General features: G+C 47.2%; 2 protein-coding genes across 3 annotated transcripts; one reads left to right on the forward strand and one right to left on the reverse strand.

Annotated features, from left to right (window-relative positions):
- Nucleotides 1–2,909: 2,909 nt before the first annotated feature.
- Nucleotides 2,910–17,584, reverse strand: LOC120713014. Of its 2 annotated transcripts, none has more exons than XM_039998972.1 (2): nucleotides 17,049–17,584; nucleotides 2,910–3,263 (listed from the first exon to the last, which is right to left on the reverse strand). In XM_039998972.1, exons 1-2 carry the CDS (start codon nucleotides 17,550–17,552, stop codon nucleotides 3,210–3,212), a joined length of 558 nt encoding a protein of 185 aa, XP_039854906.1. In that variant the 5' UTR covers nucleotides 17,553–17,584; the 3' UTR covers nucleotides 2,910–3,209. The 2 variants fall into 2 exon arrangements, with proteins under 2 accessions (XP_039854906.1, XP_039854905.1); XM_039998971.1 differs by having other exon boundaries at nucleotides 2,910–3,267.
- A 3,304-nt stretch (nucleotides 17,585–20,888) lies between these two features.
- LOC120713557 lies at nucleotides 20,889–24,910 on the forward strand. Its single transcript, XM_039999494.1, has 4 exons — nucleotides 20,889–21,045; nucleotides 21,332–21,908; nucleotides 22,822–22,947; nucleotides 23,322–24,910. Exons 1-4 carry the CDS (start codon nucleotides 20,889–20,891, stop codon nucleotides 23,350–23,352), a joined length of 891 nt encoding a protein of 296 aa, XP_039855428.1. The 3' UTR covers nucleotides 23,353–24,910.
- Nucleotides 24,911–25,118: the final 208 nt, after the last annotated feature.

Genomic DNA, 25,118 nt, shown 5'->3' on the forward strand with positions numbered 1-25,118 from the left:
CTGAGAACACTACATTAAGGCACTGCAAAGATTTTGTCATATATACTCCGTTCTCAAATAAATTTCATTTTAATAAAGAAATCTGTACAGCTATACTTTAAAGACAAACTATTTCTATTCTCTCAAAATCATTGAGATTTTTAACACAAAGAAAATATGCTGTCATATTGGCCATAAAAATGTTTCTGAGTAAACACACTTTTTAAGAGTTGCTAACATATACTCCCTCTGTTTCTATTTACATGTCGTATTAGATTTGTCCTAAGTCAAGCTTGGCAAACTTTGACCAAACTTATAGAAAAAATAATAGCATTTTCAATATCAAATTTGTTTCAATGTATCTAACATGAAGTATATGTTCATAGTGCATAGGTTGGATAGTATAGTTGTCGCTATATTTTTCTGTAGACTTGGTCAAAGTTAGTCAAGTTTGAATTAGGACAAACCTAATACGACATGTAAATAAAAACGGAGGGAGTATATACTTAGAGCAGTATAGTACTCAAACTGCCAAAACAAGAAATGAGAAGGAAAAAAAGAGAGTATGTGGAGATACACAGAGCGTCCAAAAGCCACTAGCAAATTCGGTCCAACTGGTTAATAAAAGCTGACAACAAGTTATTTTTTCCAATTCATGAGCACTATCCAATGTGTCTTGCGATACCTCCTGCTAACCTCCCAAGTATAGAGTTAATAACAGTTAAATCTCTATTCCTATATCTTTAAACCTCAACCGCTTAATTATTTTAGTTCCGTTCGTGTTGCAATAGATTCGTATAAACCTTAACAGTGACATCTATAATGTTGCATGCTTTCAGATTTAATTTGAATATTAATTTAATTAATATATCATTCAATACATTTTTGAACTGAAAACTAATTAGGTTTTTTAATCACGTGTGTGCCGCACGTGCGTCTATGCTAGTTTAATAAAAAAATTGATGAGATGCACAATTAGCCGTCCATATAGAGCAGATATTCCAGCACAAAATCTCCCTTTCCAAGGTCAACTCACGTCTTCATTTTCCAAAGATGGAAGGTAGCCGTCCACGGTCCATCCGCTAATATTCCAAGCTTTTTTCAAATGCATCGAATGCATGCTTATATATGTTATCTTAGACAATCTCATGATATATCCAAGTCTTGTTTATTATTTATCTTTACAGTAACGGAGACATTGGCCTGCAATTGGTTACCTGCAACATATATGCATTTGCAAGGGAATGGATTCTTCATGGGTAGAAATCATAACAGAAGTATTCTTGATGGGCATATATATATATATACAGATGGGCATATATATATACAGATCGACCGACCACAGCGAACATTATGCTCCTTGCTTTTGCTTGCTATAAATAGGAGTGGTAGAAGTAGAACGAAGCACTGGAACACATAATAAGAAAAGGGGGAGAAGGAGAAGGAGAAGAGTGGTGAGATAGCAAGCCTTACATGGGGATAAAGAGTTTGGCTCTGATAGCCAAGGATGACTTGCCTGTGTCCTCTCTGGAGGATCAGCGATATTGAGGCTTTGAGTGGTCTCATGGGCAGTCTCCTTGGCTAGCCTGAGTGGCTCTTATTGCTCATGCTAGACTTGCATCTTTTTGTATGCATATATGTGACTTCTGGAGAACACTACTTGTGTACTTAGCTGGTTTATAGGGGGTATATATGTGAAGGGAGTGCATTCTGAGATCGTTCATTTGCATATATATTACCGTATGGAGATGCATGTATTACAGAGGTACACGAGGTATATATTAGCAGTAGTACAGGATAGCTCTACCTTCTTTATTCAGCTAACTAAAAATATATGTTGCATGAACATGAAGATGTCTGGCACCTTCAATAGGACTATGCTATTAAATTTCTTTCAAATTAATAATCAATATAAATTTCGTTTGAGTTAGTTTACTCTGGTGCATGGAACCTGTCCACCCAAGCGGTCATATTTTCCTTGGATAAAATCTGAGGACGAAATAGTACATGCATGCACACGTCAGTGGTCAAAACGTAGGCCTCTCGGTGCTATGTGAAGTTAGGCCTCTAATTTTATTTAGGCATGTGCAAGGACACACCAACATGGATGTATATGTTGGCCCAATAATCTGATTTCTCTCAACCCATTAAGCCCAAAGGGCAGTCTTACATATATAGACCCAAAAAAGCATATTCTAGGGAATATGCTACTAGACTCTTAACACCTAAGCAGCCACAGGGGGCTAGAAAACCCTCCGTATGATCCCATCGATGGTCGAGATCACCCCGTGGGGGGGGGGGGGGGCTATATCTAGTCCTATCTAGTATATAGATAGATACAGGGACGCACTAATGTGGGACTTATCTAACAGTATATATGAGCATAAGTGAGAGAAGGTAGAATACTTGCAGGGATGATTTCTCTATTGACATGGTCTGTACTTATATCGACGTGAGTGTAGAGACATGGAAAGATTAAAGACTATAATGTCCTCTAATCTAGCCTAATGAATACAAGTTAATATCATCTAAGCTATTCTTAATGAATACAGGCTACAAAAGTACTATACATTCAGATTTGATCTGCTATCAGGACCAGTAATGGCCAGGTTATGGAGGGCCACTGATGGCCAAGATATTGATATATAACCAATAACAATGACTCAATTAGTATGGTGTGAGTGCGTGCCTGTGTCAGATTTGAACTAAAAAAATAACCCCGAACTTAGGCCCTAGTCAGCTCATGGTGCTTACAACATTCTCTGTGTACCTGGACAAGAGAGTACCCGTCCAGGTGCATAGTCAGACAGGGAGTAGAACTTAGTTTAATTCGAAGAATAACATGAGTTGGCCTATCACTTTCTAATACCCCCTCTAATCACAATTATAAAGTAGTTTTAGACATTTAGGTTTGTCCTAAGCCAAACTTATTTAGCAACATAAGGTTACTAGGTTTATAAGTAATTTCACAATACATATAGGCATTAATCAGTCAACAGAACTAGGGAGAAGCTTTGCGAATTCGAAAAGTGAATTCTTCTACAGATTTGCACCAGTTCCACAAGATTAACTATTGAATATAACCAAACCAAACTAACAGAAAAAAGTGGTTTACTTAATTTCCAGATATGAAGTTAAAACCCTCCAAACCTCCATCACCATCGAGCATTCAGCTCCTGAACAGGTATTACCTGCACCCACAGGATGATGGCACCAGCCACCAGGGATACTCACAGCATGCAAGTAGTTAGCTGGTTGAGCAATCCTGTCCACAGAATTGCGTCCTACCTGTCAAGAAAATATGGACTCATAAGCTTATAAGAAAATCTGTAAAACAGAGCTCTTTACCACGCATGAACACATCTACAATCAATCTTCACTTGTGTTCAAAGGTCAGCATTGCTGCCTTTTTGACATGGAGCGATAAGCAGGAACTATTCCCATTGCCAAATCTGTTAAGGCATATAGCGAATATTTTTGGTTGGCGGGCAAATAAAGATATGATATCAATCGTAGGCCAATACCATGTTCTCTGCATTTAGTCAATGCCAGGCAAATTCACTGACTATGAAAAAGAAAATTTTTATTGACGCATCTTCTTCCAATCGACCGATAACTAGCTCCGATCCATAAGTGATGTGTTCATCTCTGTTATGTGGCCAAGGTCAACTTAGCTGTCTTTGTACATCGGTCATAGTCATTGCTTCCAATTTACATACATGATGAGCTGGAAGATTCCCATGTAACTTTGCAACCACAAACGGCGCCGAAAAGGGACCCCAATCATTCGCAAGAACATATTCTCCTGGCATGCAAATGCATGCATGTTTCTGATCAGCCGCGCATGTCCTTTGCAGGAGGTATGCAGCTATATATAGTCATGCAGCTCGATGTATGCATGGCAGTTCACAAGCCAAGCCAAGTGCATTGCAGTTTAGCCAGATGATGGGAATGTTAAGGGCAAAAGGCTGACACGAGATAGAGGAAGGAGAGGGGAGGCCTTGCATGGTGATAAGAGCTGACCATCCTGGTAGCCAAGGATGACTTGCCTGTGGACTCGCTCTGTTGCTTGTATGTTGTTGGGGCAGGCAAGCAACTGATCTCATAGGCAGTATCCTTGGCTAGCCCGGACGGTTCTTATCCTTCATGCCAGGCCTTCACCGCTTGGGTACCTTCTCTTTTTCAAAATTAATATCCCGAAGAACTCTGTCTTTGATATGTGAATTAAGGTTCTGCCACAAATATATGGTTTTGATTTTAACTCCCTTGGTCTCCATATTGGGTGTTCACTACATTCATGAAGACTTTGGATCACATCTAGCTTCTCAGTTTCAGAGGAAAAATGTGAAAATGGAAGAGTTTGAGGCCTTGGTATTTGCTAATTGATGAACTGACACTAGTACTGCTAATACTGATATTGCATGCACATTTTCTCGATAACGTACGCACAGCTCAGTTCGGTGCCTAGGAAACCCGGCCAGATCGCCGAAGAACAGGCCGCCTAAAGCTGGTTCTATTCTTCTTCGATAACTCTAACCCTAGGACTCAGGCCACCTTTATAGACTAGGCGCCCTAACTAAACCCTAATCATCCATGGTACTGTTCACGCATACTGTAGCCGTCTGAACAGTACCACAGCCTCCCGTTTGGGCTCTACTCAGCCCATACAGGCCCAGCCTGCTGCCATAACACTACTCCCCTCCTTTCGAAGCAGCTCGCCCACGAGCTGCATGCTAACTTGACTCGACACAAAGCTAATACCTATAAACAAGCCTTTTACATCTCGGCTTGATATTATTTGTGATGGAAAAAAAATACTAATCTGCTTCCATGTGATCATCGCATCCTTCCTCTCTCTCCATGCGAAGAACAAAAATCCAAGGCTTCCTTGGATCCCACGGAAGTAGCAGCTCTGCAATGGACTGCACACGGGTTGAAGTTGTCACGAAGCAGCATCAACAGCGCAACAGCCCATACAGCAAACAACGCCCAGTTGCTGGCATCCTATGGGCTGGCGCTGTGGGGAGGAACCAATCCACCGGCCCATAAGGCATGTCCAACATGCACAAAGCAACCCACCACGGGCCTACTCCTCTAACCTGCTCCTCAGGGCAGCTCATGAGATAGCCGCCGCCGCCGCGAGCGTGTACGTCTGGAGCAAGGATGGCACCCAGTCCTTGTCGTTCATCGGCGGCTGAGAAAAGGTGGGCAGAGGATGAGGACGAGGGCACTGCCAACGCGGACGCTGTGGCGGAAGCCTCCGCCTTGGCCTTGGCCCTCTGATGCAGCGGCACGTAGCATTGAATAGCGGCGGAGGAACAGGACAAGGACGCCGCCGACGCGGATGCCGCGGCGGAGATCTCCACCTTGGCCGCCAATGGTGCTGTTGCCGCCCCCGCCGCTAGTGCAGAGACGACCGTAGGGGCAAGCAAGGTACTAGCGGTCACGCCGACAGACAGCTCGCCGCCGCCGATGTCCGCCGCCGCCGCCGTTGCAGTAAATTGTGCAGCAGTGTGGAACTGCGCTGGCACCGCTACGGCTGCTGACGATGTTGTTGAGGATGGCAGTGCAGCAGACGGGGCGCCGTCGATGATGTAGCCGCCGGCCAGCGTCGCCCGCCTGAGCAGCGATCCACTTTCTTCGCTTGCTGGAATTTCTCCAGGCGCGCAAGGCGCTCCTCGTGGGAATCCAGCTTCTCGTTGATGATGGAGAGTTGCGTGAGGGCGTAGTCGATCTTGGCAGATATGGTGGAGAGGGTCGCAGGATCGATGCTAGGGCCGGTCATGGTGTATGACGATGCCCCTGCGCTAGATCTCTGATACCAATTTGTTATGGACTGACTAGATCAGGAAGACTAGAATGCCTGGCCGGGCAGAAAACCCGGCCAGATTGCCAAAGAACAGGCCGCCTAAGACTGGTTCTATTCTTCTTCGATAACTCTAACCCTAGGACTCACGCTACCTTTATAGACTAGGCGCCCTAGCTGAACCCTAATCACCCATGGTACTATTCACGCGTACTGTAGCCGCATGAACAGTACCACGGGCCTCCGTTTTGGGCTCTACTCAGCCCATACATGCCCAGCCTGCTGCCATAACATGGCATCAGAGTATCAGACTATAAATAGGCATGCAGTGCCATGTTGTATTCATGGCAGTACACAAGCCAACCAAGTGGCTATAGAGGACAAGGTGAGGCCTTGCATGGTGATAAATGTCTGGTCCTGATAGCCAAGGATGATTTGCCTGAGGCGTTGCTTGCTCATCTGCTTGCATACTGTCAAGCAGGCAGGTGACTGATGTCATAGGCAGTCTCCTTGTCTAGCCTGGATAGCTCTTATCCTTTATGCCAGTCCTTTACCTCGTTGGGTCAGGCCCTGTTTCTTTTAAAGAAATGCCCAGGGAAGTTGTGCATCTTTGATTTGCGGGTGAATCAAGATACCACCCGAAAAGAGAAACCTGCGATGTATGCTTTTGATTTTTACTCACTTGATCTCCATACAAATTCATAGACACAAGATGCACATCTCTGAAATGCAGTGGTCCGTACAGGTATGAAGACTTTGGTTGCATCTAGCTTCTCAGTCTAAGAGGTAAAATGTAAAATGGAAGACTTTCTTGGTGTTTTGTGTAGGAGAGAATGAGTAGTGTGTATTCCTCCAAACCCTAAAAGGGTGGGTATATAGTAGTTGTACATGGGCCTCTAGATGTGCCTTAACACCTGGGCCATATAGGCCACACACACATACACCAACACCCCCCGCAGTCTGAACTCTGAACTACCGGCGCAGCGGAGTTCAAGACTGAACAACAAAGAAAGCACACACAGGGCAACCCCCCTCCCCCCGCAGCCACAACTAGCCACCTGCTACGTTGAGGCTGGAGCGAAACTCCGAGAAAGTCGAGGAGGGGAGACCCTTGGTGAAGATGTCAGCAAACTGGGAGGTGGTCGGGACATGGAGGACCCGAACATCGCCGATAGCGACCCTGTCGCGAACGAAGTGCAAGTCGATCTCCACATGCTTCGTCCGCTGATGCTGAACGGGGTTGGTGCAGAGATACACGGTGCTGACGTTGTCGCAGTAGACGAGCGTGCTCTTGGCGAGCGGGCTATGGAGCTCCGCCAAGGGCTGTCGTAGCCAAGACGCATCCGCCACGCCGTTAGCGACAGCACAGTACTCCGCCTCGGCACTGGAGCGGGAGACAACCGGTTGCCGCTTGGATGACCAGGAGACAAGGTTGCCGCCCAGGAAGACGGCATAGCCGGAAGTGGAGAGGCAAGTGTCCGGACATCCAGCCCAGTCAGCGTCGGTGTAAACAACCAGCTCAGCAGAGGGAGAGCGGTGAAGAACCAGGACGAAATCAACAGTGCCACGAACGTAGCGGAGTAGACGCTTCAGCGCAGCAAGATGTGACTCCCAGGGATCATGCATATGAAGGTAGACATGCTGAACGGCATATGTGAGGTCCGGCCTGGTGAAAGTAAGTGTCGGTACCTCTGGACTAGGGTACCCCCTCTTGCTATGTCAAGACTCGCGTAGTTATCCGTAACTACGCCCTAAGGGGCTGAGCAGCCGGACCCCTGGGGTCCGAGGTCCTTCTCACCCGGTCAGCGGCCCCGGACCCGTCCCTTGCTAGGGAAGGGTCCGGTGACGCCACGTGTCCCGGAGATGGGAGCACTCAACCAAAACAGCCGGGGCCCCGGACCCCCCGCGGGGTCCCGGACTCCCATATACTATCCGGACCCCTCAGCGAGGAGGGAACAAACACCCCGCCTGGGGGGGTCCGGAGCCGCCACGCGTCCGCAGGCGCAGGCATGCACACGGCCGCGAAGCTTCCTCGGGAAGACTCGCCCACCTACCGCATTCAATACGGGACATGTAAGTGCGCTCTGCCACAGCAGAGCTCAATGCGACTTTTGCCAGGCTGTACTGTTGACCGCGCGTTAACAAAGCGCACAGTGCAGCCTCTGGCGCCGCCTACGCCACGCGCGTCAGTTTGCAACGCCAGTTAGACACGACAGCTCGGCGACGGAGTATCATAACGCCTACGCGGTAGACCCAACAGTCTACGCCGCAACCTACACCGCCTCAACGGGCGCCTCGCTGATGGGACAGGTGAAGACCCCCCTCGGTCAGAGAGCCTACAGTGCGATGAAGCGTATCCGGCGAAGAGATTCTCAACCACTGTAGCGCCATTAATGTCTTTTTCATGGTATTCTATACATCCTTATTGGGCCCACCTGTCGGGGTCCAACGCCTGTGTACGCGTCCTCCTTGCGCTATAAAAGGGGGACGCCCGCTAGAGAAAGGCCGAGGTCTCAAGAGGGACTTAGAGGCGGAGGATAGACTCATCCACAGACACAAGAGCAATACAACTCTCAGTGGACGTAGGGTATTACGCTTTGGCGGCCCGAACCATTCTAAATCCTCGAGTGTTCTTATGTGCTTACTTCATGAGTAGATCTGACGAATCGCTTGTGCTTCCCTGAGTAACCAACATCTGAGATTAGGCGGGTGCACTACGCCACCCGGCTGTGGCCCTCCTTCTAGAGCCTCGACAGTAAGGTACTGCAAGGCACCGGCAAGACTCCGGTATGCAGTAGGATCAGCCACGGGAGCACCCAGATCAGCAGACAGCTTCGACTGAGTGTCGACAGGAGTGGAGCATGGCTTGCAATCAGTGACACCCAGAAAGTGATGGAGCTAACCAGAATATCAAGAGCATACTGCCGCTGGTGAAGGAGAAGGCCAGACGGGCGAGGCTCAACAGTGACACCCAGAAAGTGATGGAGCTGACCAAGATCCTTCATAGCAAACTTCTGCTGCAGAGAGGAGATGATGCGCTGAAGTAACTGCTGACTGGAGGTTGTGAGCACAATGTTATCAACATAGAGCAGCAGGTAGGCAGTCTCATCCCCACGGCGGTAGCTGAACAGAGAAGTGTCAGACTTGGCCTCGGTGAACCCCAATGTCAGCAAGAACGTGGCAAACCAAGAATACCAAGCCCGAGGAGCCTACTTCAGACTATAGAGAGACTTGTTGAGCCGACAGACCATGTCCGGACGACTGGAGTCCACAAATTCTGCTGGCTGACTGCAGTAGACTGTCTCTAAAAAAGTGCCATGGAGAAACGCATTCTTCACATCCAGTTGGTGCACAGACCAAGAGCGAGAGAGAGAGCGAGCGAGAGGACCGTGCGCACAGTAGCAGGCTTCACCACTGGACTGAAGCCCTGGAGAACCCAGCGAGCCTTGTAGCGATCCAGTGTGCCATCAGTCCGACGCTTATGCGTCCAGTCCACTTGCCAGTGACCACATTGCAACCAGACAGACGCGGCACGAGGTCCCACGTCTGGTTGGCAAGAAGAGCCACGTACTCCTCTTCTATCGCGCGACGCCAGTGAGGATCCGCCAGGGCGTCGCGAACAGAGGAGGGTACCGGAGAGATCCGCGGCTCTCCCTCGGTGGCGGAGAGAGTCGCGGGCTGAGAAGCCATCCGCTGAGTCACCATGGGATGAATATGGCGAGGGTCTCGATGGATGACTGGTGGGTGGTACACAGCCGGCTCGACTCGAGAGCGAGTCGGCGGAGGCGGCTGCGGCAACGGCTCTGGTGTAGGTGGCGGTGGAGACTCCGGTGCCGGAGTTGGAGGCCGCAGGTCCGGCGCCGGTGCTGGCACCGAACGACGCCGGTACACCTGCATTGGCTGGGCGTAGCGCGCAAGCACCGTAGGAGGCGTCGGGGCCACGCGTGGCGCAGCAGGAGACACCGGGGCTGCGCGTGGCACGACAGGAGGTCCTGGGGCCGTGCGTGGCGCGATAGCAGGCACCGGGGTCGCACGTGGCGCAGCAGGGATCACCGGAAGCGGTACCGGTGTACCAGAAAAACCTGCAGGGAAAGAATAGACAGACAAAGGTGGCTGAACCACCGGGTCAGGCGAAAACAGGGACTCCAACTCGGGGTCAGGGGAAGGTGTAGAGGAGGTGGAGTAGGGGAAATCCGACTCGTCAAACACAACGTGTCGGGAGATGAGGACCCGACGAGAGGTGAGTTCAAAGCAGCAGTACCCCTTGTGGTCAGGGGAGTAACCAAGAAACACACACCGTGTCGAGCAGGGCGCCAGCTTGTGAGGAGCAGTAGCGGAGATGTTAGGATAACATGCACACCCGAAAGACACGAAGGTGGTCGTAGCGAGGAGGGGTACCGAAAAGAGCGTGGTGTGGAGTGGGAGAAGAGGAAGCAGTGGACGGAAGACGGTTAAGCAAGTAGGTGGCGGTGTGGAGACTCTCAGCCCAGAAGCGGGGAGGCAGAGAGGCCTGGATCAAAAGGGTGCGCATGACGTCGTTCGTCGTGCGAATAATCCGCTCAGCCTTGCCGTTCTGGGGAGAGGTATACGGACAAGACATACGCAGCTGAACACCCTGAGAGAGGAAGAAAGAACGGGAGGTGAAGTTGTCGAACTCACGCCCGTTGTCACACTGGACGGCCTTAATGGTGAGGCTGAACTGAGTGGACATCCAAGCAAAGAAGTGGAGGAGGGTGGGAAAGGTCTCAGATTTGGCGCGCAAAGGAAAAGTCCAAGAGTAATGAGAGAAATCATCAACCACCACCAGATAGTATTTATAGCCAGAAATGTTGAGTACAAGAGAGGTCCACAGGTCACAGTGAACAAGATCAAAGGCATGCGAAGAAGAAGAAAAAGGAAGTCTAACATGACGACCTAACTGGCACGCATGACAGAGGTGCTCAGCAGGAGCCCTAGTACACGGAACATCGGTACTACAACTGAGCTAAGCCAAAATGTCGCGGCCGGGGTGACCAAGCCGGCGGTGCCAAGTGGTGGAAGACGGTATCGCGGCAAAGGCAGCAGACGAAGAAGAAGTCGAATACGGAGCAGCGAAAGCAGGAAGACGAAGGGTGTAAAGGGCCCCCGAGCTATCACATCGGAGGAGCGGACGCCGGGAAGCCGAATCCTTCACAGTAAGACCAGAGGAGTCAAATTCGATGGAATAAGAATTATCAGCAGTAAACTGGCGAATGAAAAGAAGATTATAAATCATCTGAGGAGCAACAAGAACATTGGGAAGACGGAAAGAACCAGGAGCAGAACCCACGGCGGTGACAGGAAGACAAGACCCATCGCCAACCATGATGGAAAAAGGACAAGAGAGATGTGGGGGTCGGACAGAAGGGAGGATACCGGCATCTGGGGTGGTGTGGAAGGAGGCACTCGAGTCGGCGATCCATTCGGTGTTGACCAGCGGCGTCAGCCCCATGGTGCTGAAGGACCGCGCCAGCGCGGCTTGGTCCCACCCCCCAGGCCAGGTCGGCTGCTGGCTGGGCTGAGCGGGCGGGGTCCAGGACGGCGCGAACAGGGGAGCAGCACCGATGAACATGGCTGCCGGCTGGAGCTGAGGACGAGCCCCCCCCCCCCGACCCTGAAACGACCACATCGAGATGCGCCCTGATCATGAGTTGCTGAAGGATGGCTAGAGCATACCTCCAGAGACAGGGGCAGAAGCAGGAGCCGGAGCAGGAGTCGGCATGCCCCGACGACCCCCACCAGTGCCAGCACCACCACCGGTGCCAGCACCAAGTCACCCCCCCCCCCCCGGTCTGCCCGGTGGGAGGAGCACCAAGGAGGGAGATGGCTGGCGAGGCGGAGGAAGCCGGTGGAGCAGCCACGAGCGCGGTGGAGGAGGACGAGGACGAGCCGGTCGCGGAACCCGTGATCTCCTCGAGAATGAGGTCGTCTCGGACCTACAGGAAGGAGGGGAACGGCCTTTGGCGGGTGATCCATGTCCGCAGGTGGTCATAGGTGCTGTTGAGACCCCGTAGGAGATATTGAGCACCAAGACCCGGTCGGGCACCGGAGACCCGAGGTTGTGAAGAGCATCGGCCATGCCTTTCATCCTCCTGCCGAACTCACCAACGAAGAGGTCCCCCTACTCGAAGGTGCGGAAGGAGGCGTCGAGCTGGAGAGCACGGAACTCGGCGTTGCCGAGGAACTGCCCCTCGAGCACCAGCCAGGCCTGTCGAGCGGTGCCGCCGTGAGGCCTGACGATGTCCTACAGATCTAGGGAGATGGTCCCAAAGATCCAGGACATGACGACGCTGTCGAGGCGCAGCCACACCACGTCTCTCGCCTCGACTGGCGTGTCGAGGAGGACGTGGTCCCGCCAGCGCCCATAGGAGGAGGACGTGGGGTCGAGGAGGACGGAGACCAAGGCCTTAATGTTCTTGACGCCGGCGGCCTGAAGGTGGAGTTGGGCGACCATGAGATCGGTCGGGTCGAGCCGGGGTCCAGAACCAGAGGACGGAGCCTGGTGGGAAGAATAGGCGCCGTGCTCGGTGAAGGGGGTGACGGGCTGCTGGCCAGAGGAAACACGAAAGTAGTGCTCCGCCTCGGCGACCCGGCGAGTGAGAGCGTCGGCCGCGGAGCGCTCGCGCTCCCAAGCGAGGGCAGCCGCGCGGACCCGCTCCTTGGCCGCCGCAGCCTCGGACTTGGCGGCGAGGAGGGCCGCGGCGAGAGCAGCGTCGGCCGTAGCAGCTTCGGCGACGAGGGGCTCCTTCCCGCGGAGGGCGGCGGGGGCCGCGGAGGGCGGCGGGGGCCGCGGAGGCCACGGGGGCCGCGGGGGGTAGCGGCGGCGGCCGGAGGGGGAGCGCCGGGGGGCACCCCGACGGCGGCAAGAGCGGCGGCAGCAGAGGTAGGCCACGCGCGCGACGCCTGGAACAGAGGAGCAGAGGCAAGAGTGCCGGGAGCAGAGGTGCCTGTAACAGAGGAGATGGGAGGGAAGGAGGAGAGGGGTGGTGCCGGCGGCGCCGGCGGCCGGCCGGCCATGGAAGCGGCGGCGGCGGCGGCGGCAGGGGAGATGAAGAGAGAAGGCTAGGCTAATGATACCATATAGGAGAGAATGTGTAGTGTGTATTCCTCCAAATCCTAGAAGGGTGGGTATATAGTAGCTGTACATGGGCCTCTAGATGGGCCTTAACACCTGGGCCATATGGGCCACACACACATACACCAACATTTTGTTATGTTTGTTACTTTATTAACTGACACTAGTACTACTAACACTAATATTGCTTCCTCATTTTCTTGGTAACGCTTGCACAGCTCAGCTATGCCACACAAGGACAGAAGTTTATTTTCAGTTGTTTGCTCTCCTGTACCATCTGCAGCAATTAACACCCTAGTATTTTGAAGTTTCTATAATGTTTCATGAGTACTGGCTTTGTGTATGACCTGTACAATACAAGTTAATGTACATCAACATATATGTGTTATGTGTATCATTAATTGGGCTATATCCACCTACCTTACTTGCATATTTACATGTTCTGTGTGATTTCTGAAGCTACATTGAGAACAAATGTATGTTAGTTCCTCTCAAGTTTCTCACGCGATGCTAACTTATGCTCTCTCTCCTCTCTCTCTCTCTCCCTGTTAACCGTAGTATGATCTAACAACATAAACAAACTAGCAGCAGTGGCACAGGATAATTAACAAGGCTGACAACTGGCCGATTTCCAATCTCTTCCAAATTTTCTCTGAAACTATATAAACCATTTAACATCTCTAAGAATTTTAACCCACTATGTAATTTAATAAAAAGAATAGCTCGAGAAACATGCCGCCACTGCGAGATACAATTATACAATGCTACTGGTACCAACTATAAAACAAGACAACCTACCAAATAAAAGGGAAAAATATCTAATAGCAGTTACCAACCAGTTCCTGCTGCTATTTTATCCCTGTTTCAGATTTAAATGTATGTCAATCTCACCTCTCTTCCAGATGGATCCATTGTTGATGAGTTGTGTTCCATCTTAACTTAAGAAGAAATAACTGCAACTGAAGATCTATGTAATCCAAGTTGGAATGGAAGCACACTAGCACAAACAATAATCCATCGATACTGCAACTGAAGGCACATCTATGTAATGCTACCAATCATGATAAGCCTGATAACAAGGACGAAAACGAGGTTGGCCACCACATAAGAATGTGGTAGTTAGCTCATGCACCGCCTTGATAAAGATACTCCTATATGAGATGATTTACAGCACAATATTCTGTAACTCAAAGTACCTACATGAGGTCATAGATATGCACTGATCAACCTCTTGGGTGACAGATTTAACATGAAGCTATCTAGCTGCCCCATATGCAAATATATTTGTGAAGATTTACCAGTTTTTAATCCGCTGAATCATTTTTAAGCCTTTTCCCCTTCCATTACTGAGCCACCATAATCCCTCCGCCCATAAATGTAAGCCACATTTTGGTAGGGGAAAGTCCATAAATGTAGCTTTTCACCTTTAATTTATCGTACAGTATTTCCAATTGCTACAAAACAATACCATCTTAAAATTACTTTGAATGTGGATATCAATGTAACTTTGTACAATAAACATGAATAAGGACAAAAAGTTGCAAAGTTTGACATTTTACCAAAGCAAGTTACACCTTATGTTTATGGATGGAGGGAGCGATGGTCAGGTCCCAAAATGTTACCCACAATGTTAATCACATTAGTCGAAGCCTTCTATGAATTGAACACTCTATGGTCCTCCTACTTTGTGTCTACCCCTTGTCTTCTGGTTCCTCATGTATGCATGACAATGAATAAAAGCTTATGCACACTAATCTTATCCTATATTCCTATTTCTTTTCCATCAAAAGGAAATACAAGTAGAATACTGGAGAACTTTTGCCGATTTGTATCTTAATTTGTCAACTGTGAATGATAACTACTGGCGTATCTAATGATCAAAAGGCAATCAAAATTTTTGTCGTTATGCAAGCTTTCAGCATATTTCAGCACCAAAAAATCCCTTTCGGAGGGTCAAAATGTTCTCAATTCGTAAGATCCAAGAAAAATCCTTATTTCCTATATATGTACATAAAGCTACATGCAATGCGATCAGGTCACAATGTGCTCACTATCTTTGGCATCTACTCATCTTTGCAGCAAAGCCATACAAGTTTGGACTTCGGAATATTTGGCGAAGTTGGAAAATATTCTGGTAGAGATGGCAAGATCAGAACCGGTTCTGTCTACGAATGTCGTAAAACCGTTTTAATCTGCAGGGTCAGGGCCACGAGCAACACATACCCTACCGTATCCATTGATAAAAGAAGACCAGACAGTTATACTGACTACCATTCATGCTTGATGTCACCTTGCATGCAATCAGGCCCATTCTTAGGCAAAAAGATGCAACGCTAATCATTCAACAATTTCTGGGATTTAGCATGCCTGTAAAACACGGTCACGCTGATAGAAACAAGAAAAGCAATAGAGGTTGACTGTCATGATAGGATTTTTTTCTTCTTCCTGAACACGCAGGAGATCTGCGTATCTTTGTATTAAGAGGGAAAAAAATGGTCCAAATACAAGATCAACCCCCACCTTGGACCAGAATGGAGGGGGTGCACGCGTCATGATAGGAAATAATCCCCAGAATTTAAAAAACCAGGTCAATTTGCACCCTGAGATGGTTTTAGGTGGCGATTTTGCTGTGCCCTCCCAGTACTGCTCCATTGGAACAAGTATATGTTCAGGGCCTTCTGAACATATGGAAAAGAACCAAATAAAGTATTCTGTGAATGAGTCTTTGTGTATCAATTGTCTGTTGGCTTCTCACGGATGCATTATGAAAAACTTATAACCTGTGCACGATTTACTATATTAGTGTAGAGGAGATAATAACTGAAAAAGTTTGTGCTTTCAAGGTTCCTCTATATGACTAATTCTCTCTTCACCAAGAAATACCAAGTGGAAGATCAGAACCAAACTTATTCACAATTATAAGCATCCAGAAAGATGTCCACATCCTCATATTGATTGGTATCTTAATTTGTCAACTATGTATGATGTCTACTGGTATAGCCAATGATCGAAAGGTGAACTTTCATTGTTTTGCAAAGATGATGTTGACCAAACTAGCTTTAGTCATATTTCAGCATCACAAAATCTTGTTTGGGCAGTCAAAATGTTCTCAATTCATAGGAACCAGGGAAACATTTATTTTCTATATGTGTAAATTAAAGTTGTACACATGGAGATCAGCTCACGATATGCTCACTATCTTTGACATCTAGTCATATACACGTGTCTGCAGTGAAGCCTAAAAGGGTTTTGGCATATATTGGTAAAGTTAGAATATATTCTGCTACCAAAATAGATGAATAAAATATTCTGGTAGAACCAAGATATGATCTGGTTCTCTCCACAAGGCGCATATAAATAGTATTGAATGGAAGAAGTGCTGCAAGATAAGCAAGAAGCAATTAGGCTAGGTGATACGCAGAGGAGAAGCCTCACATGGCGATGAGGGCTGCCTCTGATAGCCAAGGATGACTTGCCTATGTCCTTTGTGCTGAAGGATCAGAAATGTGAGCCTTTGAGATGGTTCATAGGCAGTCTCCTTGGCTAGTCTGAGTAGCCCATATTGTCCATGCCAGGCTTAATTGATTCTCTTTGACAACTAATGCATGCACTTCATAATCAAAATGGTAGCTCTTATCTGCACATCGTATTATCTCATATCCAGCTGTGTTTCAGTGTGTATGCTACACTGATATCATGGCATTACTTCTGCTCTTTTAGAACAATTGGCGTAAAATCTTCTGACTTTATTCCTCAATATATGGGCACGGTAAGGATTGAACAGTTCTGATTTAGTAGATTGCAGCGCGAGGATAGAAATAGCTTACATTATACTTTTGGATTTGGTTATCTTTGGTCACTTCACTTGAGTTTTTCTCATGGGTTCCAGCACTGTAAATTCTTGCAATACTGACACAAAGAACATCGAGCAGCAGTGGGAGTACTTGTGCTGTATTCGTGCCTGGTTTCATCTTAGGAATGATGATTCGCACTATTGTATTTTTTCCCCTTAGTACTTAGTATTAGAGAAAAAAAATGTGCTTCAAGTATAGAATATTGACACGGCTCACCACTTTCAGGTAGGCGAATTCTACTCCAATCATATCAATAATCATCTAGTGCTCCTGTCGAGTTGGTACACGAAGAAAACTAATAACATTATTAACTTACAGAAATAGAGTAGTGCCGCTGCGGCGCTGCCGCCGGCCTCCGCATTCCGCAGCCATCAGAGGCCAAGGCATTCTGCCGGCGCCACCCAGCCAGAGCCAGGCCAGCGCAGGCGCACGGCCATGGTGTCCCGCCCGCCTCGCCCGCGCCGCCGCCGCGAAAACGAACAGCGAAGGCGCCGACGCACCGCACGTGCCTGTGGCGACCGTCGCCACCAATGCCAGGAAAGAGGAGGCCGGCGGATAGAGGGAGCTGGAAGAGGAGGGCGAAGCGGGCAAGCGGATGGGCGGACAGGTCGACCACCGTCCCGCCGGCGATGCGGCGGTGGCGGCGACCGGCGAGCCCGCGCAGGGGCTTCGGGATCCGGAACCTGGCCGAGAATGTGTCTACTGGGCCGAATACCAACCGGGCCGGATTTGGATATCTGTCGCAACGTGGCGGGCCGTTTCGAGACCGGAATTGCTTTTGATTTGGCCCACGGGCCACATTTGCGCAGCCGTTTCTCATCAGTGTCCGAAACGGATTGTGCTAAAAAAAAATCAGTGTCAGAAACGGATCAAATATAATCAAAATGTTGCTAAGTGTTGTTTCGGCTCTTTTTCTTTCTTTATTTCTTCATTCGGGCCTCTTGGCTTTTGAACAGATGTGATCATGTCCCGCTTTTCCCAGAGAAACTTCTTTTTTTTGTTTTTGTTTTTTTGTTTTTGTTTTTTTTGTTTTGCGAGGTTCTCTTAATGAAACATGTAAATAAAGCACGTTATCAAAAAAGTGATGTTTGCTTGCATCAACATTGGCAGAGGCTATAGTAATGTATGCATCTTATTTATAATCTCCAACATTTTTCTACCTATAATGTTTAGATCAAGCTAGTTTATTTTTAAACTACGTTTGTACTATACCTCAGGTATTTGAAATCCAAGGGAGTAACCTTTCTTAACATACCTAGCTGGTACTTAACCGGAAGTCCGGAACTAATTAAGTTTACGTAGAGTGATTTAGGACAAGACAAACTAAATTGTCATAGCATGTTTTAAAAATTTATTACTCCGTCCGTTCTAAGATGTAGGTCATTTTGATTTTTCTAGATTCATATTATTTGTTGTCTAGATGCATAACTAAATCTATAAAAGTCAAAATATGCATATATAAATGTTGTCAGCACTAGTAGCTACAACAAATTGTTACATGTATCCGATATACTCCCTCCGTTCCAAATTATAAGACATTCCAAGAATTTTGGAGAGTCAAAGCAATCGCAAGTTTAACCAAGATTATAGAAAGAAATATAAAGATTTATAATATCAAATTGATGTACTATAAAAATATAACTAATAAAGAATCTAATAATACTTAATTTATAATAATAAATATTATTATTCTATTATATAAATTTGGTCAAACATAAAAACTTTAACTCTTCAAAATTATTGTAATGTCTTATAATTTGGAATGAAGGGAGTATATAAAATCAGTAACCGACAGACCTGAACCACTACCACCCTACTTAACTAGGTATCATCACAACGCCATGCGATCCATCACGCCTCTTTTGTTGGCATACCCATTCTCAGCGTGTTACGGCTAAACTTGGCAAGATGATGTTCTACTAAATCACGATCTCTTCTTTTATTATACTAGAAAAAAATCATCAGTCAATTCCAAGACCATCGGATCACCCTCAATTTTTTTTCTCAAACACGCAGGAGAGCTGCGTATCATTATATTAAGAAGAAAAATGGTTTAGAAACCCAGCGTACAGCCAGGTTTTATTACGGAAAAAACCTGGACAAGAAAAATCATGTCTTACAAAAAAGAGCCTAATCACCTGTTAAATAAAGGAAGAAAGGCCTGACCCTAACTAGCCCTAAGCTAGATCAACAAGGTGCCAGAGCGAGGAGATGAGAGATTCCTCTAGCTCCAGCCCAACTCCATAAGTGCATCTCCTCTTCTACAGCTGATAGAACAACATTTAAGTTTGGAGAGATTCCATCAAAGACACAACGATTTCGGTGATTCCAAATTGACCAAGCACCAAGAATGATGATGGAATTCAGACCCTTTTGAACCTGTCCGTCGACTCTATTGCTTGTTGTTTCCCACCATTCATCAAAAGAAGCAGTTTCCACCTCCGGAGTTAGGGTCTGCAGGCCAAGTTTCTGTAATATCCTAAACCAAACTTGTCGGGTGAAGATACAAGAGACCAGTAAATGATCTATCGTTTCCTCAGCTTGGTCACACAGCGGGCAGCGTTCTGGATGTGGCAAATTTCTTCTAGTGAGGCGGTCAACTGTCCAACATCTGTTATGTGCAGCCAACCACATGAAGAATTTGCATTTATTTGGGGCCCAACTTTTCCAAATTCTTTCCCAAGGTCGGAAAGAAGTGGCTCCAATGAACAAGGACTCATAGGCAGATTTTGCTGAATACTTCCCTGAGGGGGAGAATTTCCACACATGAGTATCCTCAATATCTGGGTGCAGCACAATGTTTGAGAGGAGGTCCCAAAGGGCAAGATATTCTCTTAGGACAGCCAAAGATAGAGCCCCACGAATATCTCTAACCCATCTCTGATCAGTGAGAGCATCCTGGACAGTCCGCTTCCTTGCCCTTGATGAGATTGCACCAAATAAATTCGGCACAGGATCATCGAGCCTCTGTCCATGGAGCCACCGATCTGTCCAGAACAAGGTATTCCTTCCATTACCTACCTCTGATTTTATGGCGATAGAGAAGAAGGAATGAACTGCAGGGTGGACTTGGATGGCAAAGGAAGCCCAAGGTTTGTCTGGTTCTGTCTTCTGCAGCCAAGCCAACGCATTCTTAGAGCCCAGCCCAGTTGTTGTAAACTGGAAATGCCCAAACCTCCTAGCTCCTGTGGTCTTGCAACTTTGGGCCATGCCAACAGACAATGCCTGCCATTGACGTCCTTCTTCCCTTTCCAAAGAAACCCTCTTCGAATTTTGTCAATTGCTTTAAGTGCATCGGATCACCCTCAAGCTCTTGTTCCTTCCATCAGTTACTGATCCATCGAAGCAGTATATGGTTAGGGCCCCTGTGAGCATTAAAAAACTTAATTAATCAGCTCAAAGTTTTTTTTAGAGTTTTAGGACCAGGAGTTCCCAGTCTTACTGCATTAAGCATCAGATCAAGTCTCCGCTAAAAGAACCTCTGTGTACCACTCCTGCCGTGTGTTTCACTACTACTACTACAAAAAAAAAGCATTAACCGTGACCTTTAAAAAGGTCCTTGGAGGCGGGCATGAAAAATAACCGCCTCGGTTAATGGCGGGTATTAACCAAGACGGTCATTTTATATTAACCGCGATGGTTACAAACATCCGTCTCGTAAAATTATTAACCGAGATGGGTATTATAATACAACCGTCTCGATAAATCAGGTTCAGGCGCACAGCTCACACTAGCTCACATCAACCCACTAACACCTCCAACATATAAAAGGAACATCAAACCCTAAATCACTCAATCCCTCTCTCATCCCCGCAACCTCCCTCTCCTCTACCTCACTCTCTCCCTCCCTCTGTCTCCTCCCACCCTCCCAAGGCTCCCACATCGGGGGACGCGACCGTCGTTGAGCTCCCATTCCTGAGGGTGGGGAAAGCGCTGAGGGCATTGGTGGCGACCACTACGACGGCGCACGAGGCACTCTCCAGCACGCCGCTGTTCTACTATGCGCACGGGGTGCTCCACGCGCCCAACACCAAGGACCTCCTCCTCACCATACCCAAGCTGGAATCCACAGTGTGGCGGTGGTCCCCCGCGCGCCGCTCGACGTCGTCGCGGTAGGGCTTGTCCATAGACTCCTCGGCGCGCGGCAACGGTATTCATGTGCATCTCCAACCCAGTGTACGACCGGGGCGGCGCGCAAGGCCAGGCCGAGCCGGGCGGCGAGAACTCGCCGGCGTTCGAGATGCCGGGCTCGGCGGCACGGATCCGGCGGTGGTGCAGGGCGGCGGGCCTGGATCCGGCCTCCCTCGGCGGCGGTGTGAGCGAGGCGCGGCGGCAATGGCCTCCCCTATGGATGGCACAGCGGGCTCGAGGATGGGCTTGTCCACAATTATTTTTTTTGTTTTTTTAATTAATCCGATTAACCGAGGCGGACATCCAACCGCCTCCGTTAATGAGCGATTAGCCGTGATCTTCCATTGGAGGTGGTTGGCAAAAATACCTCTATTAAAATTTTTTCCCGCCTCGGTAAATCACATTGCAGTACTTTTTGTTTCTCCTGGATGTTTTTTGGAGAACGAATATCTTCTCTACTACTACTAGAAAGAAGGGTGATTTTTTTTTGGTTCGTCATCGCCCCGTTTCGTTCGTCCGCCCCCGTCGCCCGCTCCGCGCGCAATTTTTCGCCCGTCCCCACCCAGTGCCCGACGGTTCGTCCCCGGTTCCGCGCTCAAGCGGTCACGCCTCTTGCCCCCCACCTCCCCCAGGCAGTTCCACTCCACCTCGACGCCACCTCCGCCCGCTCTCTCTCGCGCACGCGCTACACGCCTCCGCCGCCGCTGCTCGCCCACCGGAGTCCCATTCACCACCTCCGGGGCGCGACACGCCGCCGCCGCCGCTGCTCCGAAGGCCGATTCACCACCAATCGCGGAGCAGCTCCGAAGCTGAATCGCCACCACGAAGCTGCTCCGCAGCCGGCCGCCGCCGGCCGGATCCCGGCCAAATCCCCACCCCTCCGCGCGTCCTTCTTCAAGCCACCGCGCGTCCTCTCCACTCGCCCTCCTCGCGGCCGGGACGCTGCCGCCGCGCTGCCACCTCTCCCCGCGTCCTCCTTCCAGTATCGACTCCTTAGGGGTGGTGGTGTAGGAGGGAGGGCCAGGCCGTCAAGTAGTACGACGAGGTATGCTGCTACGCGTTCTCCTTTGCTCCCGTTTCGTCTCTGACCCCAGGGTTTCACTGTTGATGCGGGTTAGGTTTGTTGATGTTTGGTGATTGATTCAGAGATAATTCTAGCGTGGGGTGCTTTACCAGATCTCCAGTAAGATTACCCCCAAGAATCCACTGGTTTGATCTTGTTTTTTCTCTGCCCTAAATAGCTTGATATATGACATGTCCATAGCTCATAACTTTTGATCGACACTTACTTGCTTTGGGTACAACTTAAATTTAATTGGGAGCTGTTTTTTTTTTGTCTATTCTGTTATCGTCTGTAGTTAATCTAAGCTGGTTGGGGGATAGTGTATATAGGGACGAAATTTTCTTGTATTGGAATTGCACAACCTTATGTCCAAGTCAGGGAGAAATGCAATAATATTATATAACAAGAAATGCTCTTTATGTTATAGGTTCTTTTGCTGGAACATATGGCTGTCAATTTTCATTATAACCAATCATATTATGGAAAGAATTGAGTACCAATCTGAATATATTTTCCTGCTATAAAAACCCATATCTCTTTTGATTTGGACATCTGTTATTGTTTGAGCTGATAGTGCAAAAAATTATAAACAGGTTAAGCGTATATTATTCGAACAGATAGTGCAAAAATTAGAGCACAATTTAAATAGTTTAACATATGAAAAAAAACTAATTCTGCATCAAACAACATTATTGAGTGTTTGTATAATCGTTCTTGACTATCAGTTTACTATTTGAGAATATTTGTGTAGTAGTACTTCAGGATTGCACATATTTGAATGAAGTTCAATTCTGAATCATTAAGTGCAATGGTACAAAATCATCCTATGCCTTTTGTTTAGCTTAATATGTTTTCCCATGATAATCCTGATCTGGTTTTGTTGGATTGAGCGCAGCAGATCCTACAGCAGCACTGCGGTACCCAACATCGAAGGAACTGAGCATCGGCAGTTTCAAGATCAAGGTGTTCGACCTTGTCAGGGACCAGATCACCCACCTGCGCTTAGGACTCCTGCGCCAAGGTTGCCGCTTCTTACTCCTCGATTGCAACTTGTTATTCTGAATTTCGTCAGAACATTAAGGTACCTGAAGTTGGTTCTTAACGAAATAGGCGGAAAGGATATATCAATTGTTTCTTGACCAGCACCAATACTGTGAAGTACATATTTTAATTTGAAATGTTACATACTTTAGTTTGTCATGACCAGTACCAATACGGCCATTTGAATATTTAGTTGATCTTGCTGACAATGGTGAAGCAATGGATTGGATTTATCTCAATACTTTTTGGAACGGCAATGTTATATACGATGAATATTGTTATTTATTGGAACATTATATAAGATGAATATTGCTATTTGTTGGCAGACTTACATCTTTTTATACTGTTTTTAAGCTCACGTAGCAACGCACGGGTATTCAGCTAGAAAACCAGACGCTTGTATATCCGGACTACATCAGATCAAGCTTCAGGAAACCTTACTGCTGTAAGGAATGAAATTCTGATGACTTCAAAATATTAACTAGCTACCTTCTATCGATTCCCACATGTTTAACCATGTAATGATTTGGATTGTCATCTTGCATATAGTTCTGAACTATTTGGATATTTTATCTGCTGCAGAATTTGATACATTTGTTATATAATTTCGATAAACCCATGTTGGTGTTTTCAAAAGAACAAAATCATGTGAGTCCAGCCGGCTATCTAAATTTCTCTCTGCTTTTATTTTATTTTCTTCCAGGTTGAGCTAGCTCAGGAAATCATTTCAAGTGTTCTGGCTCATGGGGTGTCTACTTATTAAGAAGTATGATTTCACTCAACCTGACGTCACTGTTTGCGGCCTGCTTTCATTGTCTAACCAATATATGTTGACTAGCTTAAAATAACATTTTTGTCAAGATCATGAAGATTGTAGTCATCGTAATACTGTGTTCTGAGCATAGACCTTAGAATCTCCAGCCCAACTAACATAAATAGCTAGCTTCTCCAACCAACATAAGAATGTTAATGCTAGACATAAGAATGTTAAAGCTAGAACTGGTTATGGATGATTACTCGCAGAGTTAGGTGCCATTCATAATTAAAGGTAACTCTTGCTTTAAAACTCAGTTAGCAACTAAGTATCGCTTCCTCTCTGTATTCTGGTACCATGAAAACCATTTGATCCGCTTCACTTAACCAGATCTATGGATACATGAATTTATCTGTTATAGATGCTCTGGCATTTATTTCTTGCCCCCTGCAAGAGTGAGCAAAAAAATCTCTTTATTTTTGTGCCTCTTGTGCCTGAAAATATAATGTTGCAGTCGCATCGAGCCTACTATTGCAGTAGCATCTGCTTTGAGTATTAAGTGATATGTAATTCAGTAGTGCAATAAATTTGCCTGTTTGGTTTAGAAATAAACATGCACGAACTGCCCATTTGATGCTGCTTCAACACGTTGTTTGCTTGTGCAGGTGAGTGTCCAATAACATGTATGCGGTGTCATTCTATCTACTCTGTTTTGAAGTTGATTTTGTCCTGAATAAATTAATGGTAACAATTGTTTGGTTCCAGTTCCACTAATCCAGTTCATGTGTACCTTGTTCTGCTTTTTATGTAGTTTAAAGGTGTGCGCTTGGTGAAGAGGTGGAGCGGACAAGCCAGAATCTAGGACCTGAGCATTGCCCATTGTTGTCATCCGAGTGCAGGGCTCCAAAGAAAAGGCCACGTGTATAGATAATTGGTGAAATTCTGAAAATCGTACTAGGTACTGAAATTCTTGCAATTACAATGTGCATAATTGTTGTGGTGTGGCAATCCAGAGATACCATAGAGTGAGATCATTTCCTTGGAATGATGTTGTGGACCGGTTCATGTTGCTAGGTTTGTTGTGCCCCATGTATTATTGGCTATGTGCACTATCAACAGGATATATACTGTGGACGATACGATGGTTGTTATGGTCTATGGATACACGAGATTTGATTAAGTATTGACAGAATGTGATAAAATTGTGCAAGTTAGGGCACATCATGTTGAAAAAAATAGATCGTGTAAGTTTGTCAGGGTGAAAAACCTAACTGCTCTCCACAGTATTATGACGATATTGGATTATATTATCCAATGACTTATGCAAGCTTTGGACATTGTAATCTATATAAATAGTAGTATTAGGAGTATGAATTTCTTTTAACTTCCGTAGCAAC

This window comes from Panicum virgatum, chromosome 6K, assembly GCF_016808335.1.
Source record: "Panicum virgatum strain AP13 chromosome 6K, P.virgatum_v5, whole genome shotgun sequence".
Lineage (NCBI taxonomy): Eukaryota > Viridiplantae > Streptophyta > Magnoliopsida > Poales > Poaceae > Panicum > Panicum virgatum.